Raw genomic sequence first — 14295 nt, 5'->3', positions numbered from 1 at the left:
AGCCTAGTAGGAAAGTTCGTGAAAGATTTCACGTAAATTGCGGACGGAGTGCAAAACATACTCTCTCCCCACGCCTTCGGCCTGGTGGAGACAATGAAACCTCAATGGACCCTTATCTAATATAGAGTCCATTTGGTTACCAACTCTCCGTCATTTATCTGGGGACCACCGGTGGATCCCCGAACCACTGGTAGAGAACAACTGGACAAATGGACCCAAAGCCACACGCATAGCAGATCCACTTGTCCTCTCTCTCTCTTTGTCTGTCTCTCTCTCTGTCTCTTGCTCGCACACACACATACACACACACACACACACACACACACACACACACACACGTACACGTGTCAGGGCTCCTCCAGGTTGACCCAATACCTGAAACATAGTTTCACTCACGCATGTCTGCGTGTCAACATAGTTTACAGTAGTGAAGAATTTCTTTTGATGTCACCACAAAAATAGTAAAACAAATATGTGTGTATGCATGCATGCCGCATGCGTGCCGCATGCGTGCATGTAAAGTATTCCCCTACAATGTCAGTGGCTTTTTTTTTTTTCCAGTTTGATTTTGTCAAGTGCATGCCTTTTGTCCGACGGGTCATAGGTCCGATCCATTGGTCCCATCGACTACCTACCCCAAACCCTCACCCTAACCATAACCGCGAGCACGGGGCAGCACACCTAAACCTAACCCCAAACCCTCACCCTAACCATAACCGCGAGCACGGGGCAGCACACCTAAACCTAACCCCAAACCCTCACCCTAACCATAACCGCGAGCACGGGGCAGCACACCTAAACCTAACCTCGAGTCGGACCAATGCTCCGTCGAACCAATGGTCCGTCGGACCAAAGTATGCCTCCCGATTTTGTCTACGTAGTTACTGCGCTTTGTATGGCAGTATAGGAATATAGTTGCATAGAGTGGTGTGCGTGCATGCCTGCATAAATGTAATGAACATTTGTTTTGATATCACAACGACCTTAAACTCTCTGTCCTTTAACAGAGGATGTTTGTGCCAATTGCCATTAATTTCTCTCAAAGTGTTCCTGAGATATTATGTTCACTAGGTTTGGACGGACCGACAACCCAGAAACATATTGCGGCCATGGGTAGAGAGAGCCCAGCTGGGAAGCAGATCGGTCCCAGGTTTGATTCGCGGCCCCGAGCAATGTGTGGAGGTGTCCCTAAACCCCTAAACCGCTCCTATCCCCCCTGTGTACGAGTCCACCTGGGCAGCAAGCAGCTGGAGAAGCTGGAAACGGAATTTCCCATGAGATGAAGTAGGTCATATTATTGTTATTATTATTCATGACGAGGCCAAAGACATTTCTAGGCGGTGTCAAAATTGTGTGTGTGTGTGTGTGTGTGTGCGCGCGCGCGCGCATCAGTGCACGTACTGTACATGAGTGTCAGTCTTGTTTGACATTTCCTCAACCAAACCAGTCCTGCCACATTTATTCGGCATTCGCTCAGTCAAGACAGGTGAGGGGGCGTGGTTTTACCTGAGTGGCATAGGGTTGAAAAGCACCAGCGTGCTGTCACTCATGCATTCACACACACTCATATTTATATCAATGGAACACACACCCACACGCATCCCGCATGTGAGTGAGTCTGATTGAGAGACACCGGTGCAGTAGAGAAAGGATTGACAGAGAGAGACAGTCTGGATATTCATCTGTTTCTACTTGTGTGTCCACCAGGACAAACCGCCACGTCTGAAGAATTCCACCTGGAAAACCACATCATCTATCCCTGTCACACAGGTAACATGAACTTACCAAACATAGATGAGCACCCTGAGTAGAGTTTAAATCTTGCCTAAAGCAGAGTCGAGGATTACCTCTAGAAATGTGGCCTCCCACTCGGGAGAAGGTATTGTGCATATGATCTTTGGACAGTACTACTTGTCAACCAGTAGTAGATACCGACACTGTCGTGTACATAACATTTCTTAATGTTAGAGAAGGGAGACCACATCCAATTGCCATTGAATCCCAAACCGCTACTGTAAGCAATCTGTTCTATGAAGTATGTGGTCTAAAGGTGGTTGCACACTGGTGCATTTTTTCGTTGCGTTTTGCCTATCCGAAAGTAGTAGGCTATCACTAGCTGTCAGCCTGTCACTAATACCCCATGCACTCACCCACTAGACTGCTGCGGAAAACGTTATACAGACAAAATATTCGGCAGCATTGTGCAAACGTGATGGACATAAAGTGACGAGTGTCGATACATTTTTTACGTCCTCTGAAATTCACTCCGATATTTGCCTGAAAAAACGCACCAGTGTGCAAACACCTTAACCCAGGGCTGAGGGGTCTTCAAAGTTTTTCAGCCCAAAGACCCCTTAGCTGAGAGAAGCAGAGAAAAATGCTAACTTTGAACAGGCATAGCTAATGAACAGTTTGACCAGCAGCAATAAAACGTATACACATATGCGTCTCCTCATGCCGAACAACTTTTGTGTTCTGACTTTTGACCTCTTATTTTGAATACCAGTTTCTTCTGTCTGCGCTCCAGGCTGTTTTTATTTTACTAATTATACAAAATGCGTTACTATGGTAGAGGGCAATGTCACCCTGCTTAGACACAAAACCCACAACCATTGGCCATAGACTAGAATGCATAGACTAGTAAGTCATGTTCTTGTGAGAACGTTTGCCGCGACTGCCACTCAAAGTGGCTACTGTCCAATCACAACACGTCCTTGCACATGTGCACTGGACAATCACAGCGTGTCATTACTCAAACACGAAGACGATTCCACACTCGCTTCGGCCACTGAGCAGCTCCACTGGAGCAGTTGGGGGTTCAGTGCCTTGCTCAAGGGCACTTCACCTGCGTTTAGGGCAGTGGTGAGTATCTAGGGAATCAAACTGGGGAACCTACCGGCAACAAGTGCTCCTCCTCTAATCTTTAGTTTAGGCCACCAGTAAAACAGCGTTGATTTCGTATACAGATTGGCTCAGACGAGAACACAGGGGGGCAGCTGTTAGGGGTTAAGTGTCTTGCTCAGGGACACTTCCACAAATAGACTGGGGTGAGGAATTGAACCGTCAAGCTTCTGATCCTCTCTAGACCCAAAAGACAAATTTGATGTCTCCCCGAGATCCAAACTAGTGAGGTGCGCATACGTTTGTCCGACGTACATGCAACAGTCTGACACATGCGTGGCTGGTTAAGACTCACCTGTGGCTCCCAACATGTGTTGCTGGTTAAGACACATCCGTGGGCGGTTAAGACTCACCCGTGGCTCCCGACATGCGTTGCTGCTTAAGACACATACGTGGCTTCCCTGTGAGGTTAGGGTTATGTTAGGGTTTGGGGTAGGGTCAGACTAATGCTTGTCCAACTGTTAGTACATCGGACCAAACACATGCACCCGTTGAATGCCCCGACTCACTGTTTGGGAAACAGACTCTATAGACGCTGTCCCTCTAGAGTCTAGAGTCTAGAGGGACAGCTGTCCCTCTAGACTCTAGAGGGACGCAGCTGTCCCTCTAGACTCTAGAGGGACAGCGAGATCCAAAACCGAACAAACCCTCTCTCCTCACTCAGGATGTCCTTATACGGCAGTTTCCTGTCCGACGACCAGTTCCAGTGTTCCATCTGTCTGGATGTGTTCACCAACCCGTCGTCCACGCCATGCGGACACAGCTTCTGCATGGGCTGCATCACCCGGTACTGGGACGGCTCCAAGGTACCTTTTCAGCTTTATTTCGTTACCCTCGTTCTCTAAGTAACCCATTAAGACCTGAGGCCGATTCTACAAATGCCTTCTACATCAGTGGTTCTCACAGTTTTTCGTACCACGGGCACCCAAAATGATGTGTACCGGTATTTTGGCCATGCAGAAAATGTTTTGTGCCAAGGATCCTTCCAGAAGAGAAGATTTGTGTTGTTCAAACAATATCAAGCGATTGATTGATTGGTTTATTGGTTGATTGATTGATTGATTGATCCATTACCAGGTTTGTCAGTGTCCTCTGTGTAAGAAGAGCTTCCAGAAGAGGCCAGAGCTGCAGATCAACAGGACCCTGAGGGAGATCACAGAGCAGTTCAAATCCATGAGCGGAAAAGAGACGAGAAGTGCAAGTATAGCTGGAGGTATAGGTGGAGGGAGGGTGAGAAAAGGAGGAGGAGGAGGAAGAGGATGGGAGGCGGAGCCTGCAGGCATTTCGTTTGACGAGCTGAAGAAGAAGCCGCCGCGAGGACAGAAGACACTGGCGGTGAACATCCCTTCAGAATCACAAAGTCAAGGTATACGAGACGTACGTGTGGACGTGTGTCGACACCCCGTTAGTCTGACCGATTACTAACCAACTATCCATATGCTTAACCCTAATTAACCTCAGTCTTAACCGGCCACGCCTCAGTCTTAACTGGCCTGTCTGGCCACGTAGGTTGCTAGCCCTAACATCAGTCTTAACTGGCTACGTAGGTTAGCCCTAACCTCAGTCTTAACCCATTCTGACCTGAGATCAGATTCATACGAGGTTTCCACTGGACACACATTGGTCTGATGAACCCATTCTGACCTGAGATCAGATTCTAAAAAATGTCAGTCGTTCTTCGATTTTTCAAAAATAGCAGACCTACAAGCTCGTAGCGCGCCACTCGGTGGCGCGCTATGAGCTTGTAGATCTGCTATTTTTCAATAGCTAAAGCATAACATGATGCTAACACCAGAATGGGTTCCCGTTCAGAATGGGTTAACTGGCTACGTAGGTTAGCCATAACCTCAGTCTTAACTGGCCACGTAGGTTAGCCCTAACCTCAGTCTTAACTGGCCACGTAGGTTAGCCCTAACCTCAGTCTTAACTGGCCACGTAGGTTAGCCCTAACCTCAGTCTTAACTGGCTACGTAGGTTAGCCCTAACCTCAGTCTTAACTGGCCACGTAGGTTAGCCCTAACCTCAGTCTTAACTGGCTACGTAGGTTAGCCCTAACCTCAGTCTTAACTGGCTACGTACAAGGTTAGCCCTAACCTCAGTCTTAACTGGCCACGTAGGTTAGCCCTAACCTCAGTCTTAACTGGCCACGTAGGTTAGCCCTAACCTCAGTCTTAACTGGCCCCGTAGGTCGGTGTAACGGGATGTTGGACTAATGGGCAGTCTCCGGTTGGTTGGATGATTCATTCATTCATTAATTCGTTGATTGATTGCTTATTTTTTAAAGGGCAATTTCACAGATGTTTTGCCTGAATACATCAAATACATATAGAAATAGTCATCAAGGAACCTAACATTCGTCTAACACTGGAATATCTGTGGAATTAATCTATGAGTTTACACTAGAGTGCTATGTCTACATAAACTAAATCTAAATTACATAAGTTTAGCTTTTGCATATAATATGTAAGGTCGTCGAGTCTAGTGCAAGTGCTACTGCAACAGTTAAGATGGAGGTGAGTTTTCAGTCTACGGCGGAAGATTGGGAGTGAGTCTGCAGTTCTGATTGCAATGGAGAGTTCATTCGATATACAGAGACAAAACGGAGAAGAGTCTGGGTCGTGTGGAGCGTTGTCCCGATTCTGACAGCCTCCCTGTGTTGGCTGATCTGACCCCTAAAAGTCTGTATGAGAGTTATGGTGGTCCTTGAAAAGAACCACTATAGTATTGTAATTGTATATAGATAGCAGATGTGAAGTCCACATATCAGCTCTGACATTGTGATGAAATCGGTTCCGGAAACAGTTCCAAAATGTGACGGAACCGATACCGGTTCCTCGATGTTGGATCTGGTACCGGAACCCCACCCTATTAAGGTCAGACGACCACTGACGACACATACGATGCTCTCAATCTGACTTCCCGTAATCGCATTATCTCCAAAGGCAATCCTTTCGCCACGTCGTGCTCGCCTGAAGACGCCACCCCCCTTCTGGCGTCTTCAGTGCCCAACCAGAGTCCCCTCGCTGCCATGGTCCAGGCCCAGAGCTTGAACCACGGCACCAGGCCTACGGCGCTACCGCCACCTTACCCCTACCACGGCCGCCGGCGATTCACGGTGATGGCGCTAGACACCAGCGCCAACCTGCCCCTCTGTGAGGTCCATCAGAGGGGAATACTGGTACGGACTGTCACCATTACACATTTTAAGTTGGCGATTAATTGTCATGCAAATAATTGCGATTTTACGATTACATTTTTTTTGGGGACGGAACTGAAATATACAGAGAAATTACTGCCATTTCTGTATGTATTTTATTCTGAAATAGCGGAAATAGCTGATATACAAGCTCACAAGGCGTCACAAAGTGACACCTTGTAGATCTGCTATTTCTGCTTTTATATGAACCTTTTTCAACATGGACACGATTGGGACAATTATGCAAAAATAATTAACAGTAATTACCTCAAATAATTGCAATTAGACGATTATGTAATTATTGTGACAACTCTAAATACTGGTATGGGCCTTTTACTGAGAGCATGCGCTTCATATCACCACGTTATCGTTTCAGACACATTTTCAAACTTCTAGCTTTTGTTGTTGCACAATCGTTGTTATGAGCCCTTGCAGACCAAAACTAGTTGTGTTGTTTAGAAGACAAGTGCAAGGTATGTAATTTAGATGGATCGATGATGATTATATTATCTAAACTGATTATTGTTTTGTAGATAGACGCTATAGGTTTGATGTATCCCCAGTTTCCTTTGTAGCACATACTAAGCATTAATTCCATGACCACTTAACCTGTTATTGGTTGATAAGGGTTCACATAGTTGACCCTGAGATGGCTTTTTGTACCCCTTCTGGTTAAGACCTGACGAATGACAAAAAAAAGTGAATGATTACTAGTACGGTAACAGACGGTATAGCCAATGCCATTTTAGAAAGGCAAAAATGCTGTCATTTTGAACATCTTTGTCCTGTCGTGTCCAGGTGTACTGCAGGACAGACGGGGTGTGTATCTGTCCCAGGTGTAAGACGCTGGACCACCAGGACCACGACACCGTGTCCGTGGAGTCTGAGTGGCAGGAGCAGAAGGTAAGGATGGAGGAGAGACTGCATGCATGGACAGATGGATGCAGTGGTCGGAAAAGTACTCAAATGTTATACTTTGGCTATTTTCGAATGGCCGAAATGAGTTCAAACTTATTAGTTAGTTAAAAAAAGTTAAAAGAAAAATGATTCATTAGTGCATATGGTCTAAAATGCATGGCACCAGTGCTTGAGGGTGTGTCCAAACTCCAAGTGGTGCATAATGTGAACTCACAGTAAGGAGCAAAAAAGTGCGAAGGAGCTGCATTTATTTTCTAAATAAATCTGAATGAACTCTGGTTGTAGAAACGAAAACCTTTCTGCTGAGGAAGAGTGTGTGTGTGTGTGTGTGTTTGCACAGGCCCTGCTGAGTGCGTCGGAGCAGAACACTGAGGTCATGATCAAACTGAGAGTCCAAAAGATCAAGGAGATCAGGATGTCTGTGTCCGAACTAGAGGTAGGAGAAACACACCCGCCCGCGCACACACACACACACACACACACACACACACACACACACACGCATACGTTTGTAATCCTAAACTGAATCTTTACCTAATTGTACCTTTAATTCTAAACATTTTAACCACAACGCAAACATTTGTAAAATTGTCCCTCACAATGTCGATTTATGAAATTCTAGTACAGTATTAACCTTGTGTCGACGCGGAGGAAAGCCTGGTATTCATTCTAAACTGAACCGTGGGGGGGAAAAAACGTTGTGTCGCTGGTGGCGTTGCATTTCTTTTGTTCCCCACATTATGCGAATAAAAGATGGACATACCAAACGATCATGGTATATAAAAAGAAACAATCAGAAAAGACCTCCGAACATCGCGATTAGTTCCAAACCACAGACGGTGCACTAGTTTACGAGAAAGAAGCTGGCAAAGGCCGCGACTAAAACGGAAGCTACGGTTAGACAGTAACGCAACAATAGTACCCAAACAAACTCTCTCTCTTATCGGCGCCTACCTGCCAGGTGGCGGTGGAGCGCGAGGCGGCGGGCAGCGGGTGCGTACTGGGCGCCATGGTGCGCGCGGTGGAGCGGAGCCGGGCGGAGCTGCAGGAGGTGATGGAGATGAGCCGGCGGGCGGCGGAGCACCAGGCCGACGCCCTCATACGCCAGCTGGAGCTGGAGGTCGGCGAGCTCCGCAGGAGAGGCCACGCCCTCGCCGAGCTCACCCAATCGGAGGACCACATCCACTGCCTCAAGGTTCGGGAGACATGTTATTTCATAATCTTATACTGTATACTCTGAGATCTTTAAGAAACAAAACTGTGAAGAAAAAAAACTGTATATAGCCTACAATATATATATATATACACACACACACACACACACACACACACACACACACACACATACCGTATACGTATACATGCAATTTCCCTTACAACTAGATTTAGATTTAGATACACGGCATTCAATTCTAGTCCCATATTGCGCTGATCAGAGCAATGATCACCGGATTTTGGCCATTTGAAGTGTTAAACACCGCTGTAGTGGCCCATATGTGTGAAATGTAGTCTTCTTGGTGTGAATATACAGTATGTCATGCCAGTCCTCTGAACAGTGTTCATGCCAAGTTTGGTGTGGATTGGAACAACAGTGCGCGGTGTATGGCAATTCTGTGTTGGGTATATACTCAGAAAGCACAAGGACACAAAATGAGGCAGAGTCAGATTTCAGAGTCAGACATACAATGCCTTGCACTGCTTTTCCTTTTTCTGGTGGCTTTGTTTGATTGACTCTGCAGCAGACTTGTGAACTGGAAACGGATGAAGGTGTCATATAGTATACTGTATATATTGTGTTTCTGCTTCAAACCTGCTGTGTGGAAACTAAACTTAAAACCTGGGTACTGCAATTATGCACAGTGAACTATGTTAACATAGTGAATTATGTTGCTCACTTTATACTTCCCATCATTTTAGAGCTTTGCCGCCCTCTCCGCCCCTCCGCCAACCAGAGACTGGTCTGGGGTGTCTGTAAACTCTGACCTGGGAACAGTTACAGGGACCGTTTATAGGTCGCTGGCTGTCCAGGTCGAGAGGTTCCAGCAAGAACTTAAGAACGTGGCTGAGATAGGTGAGCAAATGAAGCCTGATTGACACTTTGTTGAACCACTGGTTCCCAAACTTTTTAGCTCGAGACCCAAAATATATATTGGATGTCTCCACAGGATAAGCTAAACTCTTTCATTAACTGTCATTTCCTACCCTGGATTTGAACCCCGGTCCCCCCGTGCAAGTGCTTAAAGTTTTCACCACTGAGACAATAGAGCGCCGAAGTCCTGACGTCGATCGCTCATCCCCTGGTTCACGGAAGTAATTTCTCTATGGAGAATAACATGGGGTCATCATAAAATCGTTTCATATAAGCATTGTGGTCCAAAGATAAACAAGCTGTCTCTGCGTTATTGTCAGGGAGGTGTCTCTGTATCGTTTGAGACAGTCACTCATATATGATACAGTCTGTTTCTAGCAAAAATGTAACTAATTCAGTAGCAGTAACAATAGAGTTTTCTCTCAGTCAGTTGATTCTTCATATCAATATGAGTGAAGTTAAGTGAACGTTTATTTTCCCCTGGCTAGGGGGATAATGCAAATAAAAAGTAGCGGTACATGAACCCGATATTGACGTCAGACTTCGGTGCTGCTTGCTCAGGGGATACATTGAATCAGGTCAAAATTCGTGTCACACCAGAAACAGGATTATGTCAAAGGAGAGCAAGTTATTATAGGAGTTTAACACTTGACACCACCACAGTTCAATGCTGCCCCCTAATGGTTCATAGTTTACATAACATCGCAGAAACCTTCTATCTCTATATTCTAACTTTATTTTTTTATTTTTCTGTTGACGTATTATTTAATTATCAATATTCATAATAATTAGGCTATGCCAATGATAATGTTCAACTACATTTCTGTCACTGTGCTTATTCGACGGTTAGTGGATGAGAAGCCATGTATACATGTCTGGCCTGGGAAGCTTATCACCTACACGTTAATGGAAATTCGCATTGGCTCAAAGAACATCTGATCCTGAATCCATGCGTTACGCTTCCACTACAGGTTTTCCCGTCTCAGCGTTGAAGAGGATACAAGACTATGCAGGTAAGATGTAAGAAACGGAGGATTCATACACAATACACATATATAATATACTTGTTTTTTGTTATGCTCTTTACCTATCTCCCTCTCTCTCCCTCCCTTTCTCTCTTTCTCTCTCTGTAGTGGACATGACTCTGGACTCCGACACCGCCCATCCCAGGCTCGTCCTATCAGAGGACATGAAGCAGGTGAGATCCCCCTCCAATCAAATGCAACACCCCTTTCACAGTAGCCTGACCCAGCCAGCGTGATTCCTGCTATAGAGGGTCGGGTGACGCTCATCATGGTGGGGGCATTAATTTACTAAATAATATTGAAAGTTAAGATATGGGGATGAGAGGTTTCTGCCTGGCGGCGATGAGACATTGCGTTGTTGTTGTTGTTGTTACAGGTGAAGTATGGCGAGCGTCACCAGTTGGTCCCAGACAACCCAGAGAGGTTTGACCGAGTGGTGTGTGTTCTGGGAAGAAATGTTATTTCATCTGGCAAACATTACTGGGAGGTAAGGTGTGTGTGTGTGTGTGTGTGTGTGTGTGTGTGTGTGTGTGTGTGTGTGTGTGTGTGTGTGTGTGTGTGTGTGTGTGTGTGTGTGTGTGTGTGTGTGTGTGTGTGTGTGTGTGTGTGTGTGTGTGTGTGTGTGTGTGTGTGTGTGTGTGTGTGTGTGTGTGTGTGTGTGTGTGTGTGTGTGTGTGTGTGTGTGTGTGTGTGTGTGTGTGTGTGTGTGTGTGTGTGTGTGTGTGTGTGTGTGTGTGTGTGTGTGTGTGTGAATACATACTATTAGTATTACACAAATAGCCAAAAAATAGTACACAATAGTTGGTGCGTGGTGTGTGAGAGAGCGAGATGATCATGAGTGGCAGTGAGAGTTTGAAAATGTTCTCCCCTTTACCCCCCCCCAGTGACCTACTGTGGGGGTTAGCAGGGATGGATCACTCATAGAGAGGCAGGGGAACTTGGAATTGGCTTAATTAACAAATTGTGATATGAGGCACACTGATGAATTGAGCAAGGTGGACCCGCCTCTTGTACACAAGTGTAATGCTTTATTGGGTCGTCCACTCACAGTTAACATGCAGTCATTGTATTGAGTTGTGCTGTAATTCTGCAAACTGTTAATAAATATTTCAATCAATCAATGTTCAGCAGCATAGGCTTCTCATTATTAGTTCTATTACCTTTTTCATGCAAACAACAGACCTCAGAACTTATGTTGTATCTGCTTTAACCTATCATGTTACCGTTAAGGAACGGGATCTGAGGTCAGAAATATCATTGTGTATGTAACTTTGTATTCCTGCCCCTGAGATTTATGTCACTTGAAGATTTCAATAAAGAAAGTAAATGTTATCCCGTCTCGTCTCCTGCCCTCTCTCCTTCTCTTTGTGTGTTTTGCGTGAAGTTCTTGTTTCACAATTCCGTTGCGATTCTTTCCCCCCGAAAAACCAGGTCGAGGTGGGCGGGAAGACAGACTGGGATCTGGGCGTGGCCAGCCAATCAATCGGCAGGAAGGGAAAGGTGGATGTTAACCCTTGCAACGGATACTGGTTCCTCAGCCTGAGAGACAAGTGGGTTCACTGTAAAGTAACCTAGTATATTTACTAATTATTGTAATCAAGTACAAGTTGGAGGCACTCTTACTTTACTTGAGTATTTCCAAGCTCTAAAGGTGGTTGCACACTGGACGCGTTTTTCGGAAAAACCGATGGAGAAATGCCGCTAGAAATCCGAAAAACGTGCTTGGTGTGTACTTTTACTTCTACTCCACTACATCTCGGATCCAAATATTGTACTTTTACTCCACAAAAAATATTTGAAAACTTTAGTTACTTTGTAGATTGACTATTATTACAAAACATACACACACACACATCACTTCAGCCACCCAAATAAAAATATCTAGGGATGCACTGAATATACAAGCTCACAACGCGTGAGCAAATTACAACGGCACGTGTATTAAGATCAGCTATGAAGGGCACCTACAGTAACTACAGTGTTGTGTGGGCTGATATAATTTGTTTTGTGTAAAACACCTGAATACGTCACTAATCCACCAACAGCCCAAGCATCAAATGGAGCAGCGAACAGTCGAAAACGGAAAAAATCCCCCTGGAAATCATTTTGGTAGGCATGTGCTGTTTCTATACGATATAAGAAACACCTGCGTGTAATTCTGTTGATGTTGTGTCATTGCATGTATGCAATGACACAGTGGCTATGTATATTTATTTCATAGTGCAGGGTGGGTATTGTATGTGTATGGGGTGCATTCTGTCGTATAAAGTAATTCCTTATGGCTTTTAAGTGTTTTTCTTTTCGACTCCTAGCTATTTTGTACCAAGTATTGGTATCAAAGTGTACTAACTTAAGGTACAAAAGTAGAACGTAACCATTATGCAAAATGTTCCATTTCACAGATGTACAAAATGTATAAATATCTTTTGAAAATAGCAGATCTACAGGCGAACAAGCTTGTAGATCGGCAATTTTCAAATGTCCGTTGGTCAATGTATGTTTTGTAATAATAATCAAAATCTACACAGTAACTAGTACCTAAAGTTTTCAAATATATGTAGTGGAGTAAAAGTGCAATATTTGGATCTGAGATATACTGAAGTAGTATTGGAAATTGCAAATGCTCATGTAAAGTAGAATACTTAAAAATTGTACGTAAGTTTAGTTACTTGGTCCGGGGACCACCAGTGGTTGTCGAGGGGGTTCCAGGTGGTCCCCAGCTAAATCATGGAGAGTTGGTAACCAAATGGACCCTTATAGATCTTTAACTCTTGAGACTGTAAAATTAAACCAAATGGACCCATACGGTAGAGTGTAAAATTAAAGGGACCCTTACACTACGGTTTCATTTGGTTTCATTCTGACTATCCCCTCTCTTCAGGAACAAATATGCATTCCGCACAGAGCCTGCGACAGATGTACCGCTCAGTCTCCGACCACGGAAGATCGGTGTGTTTGTGGACTACGACAAAGGCCAGGTGCAGAATAACAATAATATCTCAGATTTATATTGTGCTTACATGGGGAGGACTATGGGAAATGTTTGGCGTGTGTGTGTGTGTGTGTGTGTGTGGTTAAATTTACAGTATTGAATTTATACTTTTCCGATTTCCTTCTGATCTGTTCATATCCACAGGTTTCCTTCTATAATGTCGACGCTAATATCCACATCTACACGTTCACTGACACGTTCACAGAGGGCATCTACGGCTTCTTCAGCCCTTGCACCAACAAGTCGGGGAAGAACGACGCCCCGCTGACTATCACACCTGTAAACGTGATCGAGTGATGACGCCCCGCTGACTATCACACCTGTAAACATGATCGAGTGATGACGCCTCGCTGACCATCACACCTGTAAACATGATCGAGTGATGACGCCTCGCTGACCATCACACCTGTAAACATGATCGAGTGATGACGCCCGCTGACTATCACACCTGTAAACATGATCGAGTGATGACGCCTCGCTGACCACCACAACTATAACCATGATCGAGTGATGACGCCTCGCTGACCATCACACCTGTAAACATGATCGAGTGATGACGCCTCGCTGACCATCACACCTGTAAACATGATCGAGTGATGACGCCTCGCTGACCATCACACCTGTAAACATGATCGAGTGATGACGCCTCGCTGACTATCACACCTGTAAACATGATCGAGTGATGACGCCTCGCTGACCATCACACCTGTAAACATGATCGAGTGATGACGCCTCACTGACCATCACACCTGTGTAAACATGATTGAGTGATGACGCTGAGTGGTTAATGTATGTTTTGTTAATCTATAATAATAATCTATAATCTACAAAGTAACTAGTAACTAAATTAATAATAGTGGATTAAAAGTAGTGGATAAAAATGTGCCAAATACCAAATACAAATACCTCAGAATTGTACATTAATACAGTACTTCAGTAAATGTACTTACCGGTAGTTACTTTACACCACTGCGAATTATACAGTGTTTACAGGGATGCACGATATTGACATTTTAGCTGATATCTGACGGCCGATTAGTTGCATGGTCAAATCGACCGGTACCAATACTATTGTATTAATAATGCATTGTACGTTTTTCTGGCCGGTCCCTTTGAGGCCGGGCCCCCCCGAGTGAGATGGAATGTGTGTATACACTAGGCTATATACCATAAT

The 14295-nt window shown here is 44.9% G+C and overlaps 1 protein-coding gene across 2 annotated transcripts; it reads left to right on the top strand.

Annotated features, from left to right (window-relative positions):
* The first annotated feature begins 1166 nt into the window (after positions 1–1166).
* LOC308335595 (E3 ubiquitin-protein ligase TRIM21-like) lies at positions 1167–13862 on the top strand. Of its 2 annotated transcripts, XM_080792681.1 has the most exons (15): positions 1167–1284; positions 1708–1770; positions 3566–3707; positions 3979–4267; positions 5844–6079; positions 6896–7000; positions 7356–7451; positions 7977–8210; positions 8933–9086; positions 10076–10117; positions 10238–10302; positions 10506–10616; positions 11561–11679; positions 13011–13107; positions 13266–13862. In XM_080792681.1, exons 3-15 carry the CDS (start codon positions 3567–3569, stop codon positions 13416–13418), a joined length of 1842 nt encoding a protein of 613 aa, XP_080648807.1. In that variant the 5' UTR covers positions 1167–1284; positions 1708–1770; position 3566; the 3' UTR covers positions 13419–13862. The 2 variants fall into 2 exon arrangements, with proteins under 2 accessions (XP_080648807.1, XP_080648808.1); XM_080792682.1 differs by lacking the exon at positions 1167–1284 and having other exon boundaries at positions 1593–1770; positions 13327–13862.
* Positions 13863–14295: the final 433 nt, after the last annotated feature.

The sequence above is a fragment of the Protomyctophum bolini genome (assembly GCF_963924005.1).
Source record: "Protomyctophum bolini genome assembly, chromosome: 20".
NCBI lineage: Eukaryota > Metazoa > Chordata > Actinopteri > Myctophiformes > Myctophidae > Protomyctophum > Protomyctophum bolini.
The sequence above is the reverse complement of the archived record's forward strand: the minus strand, read 5'-3'. Positions and strand labels throughout refer to the sequence as shown.

Coding starts and splice junctions, on each gene's coding strand:
- LOC308335595 (XM_080792681.1), top strand. CDS start 3,567: ATGTCCTTATACGGCAGTTTCCTGTCCGACGACCAGTTCCAGTGTTCC. Junction 7,452..7,976: donor TGTCTGTGTCCGAACTAGAG/GTAGGAGAAACA, acceptor CCTACCTGCCAG/GTGGCGGTGGAGCGCGAGGC. Junction 10,617..11,560: donor CTGGCAAACATTACTGGGAG/GTAAGGTGTGTG, acceptor CCGAAAAACCAG/GTCGAGGTGGGCGGGAAGAC.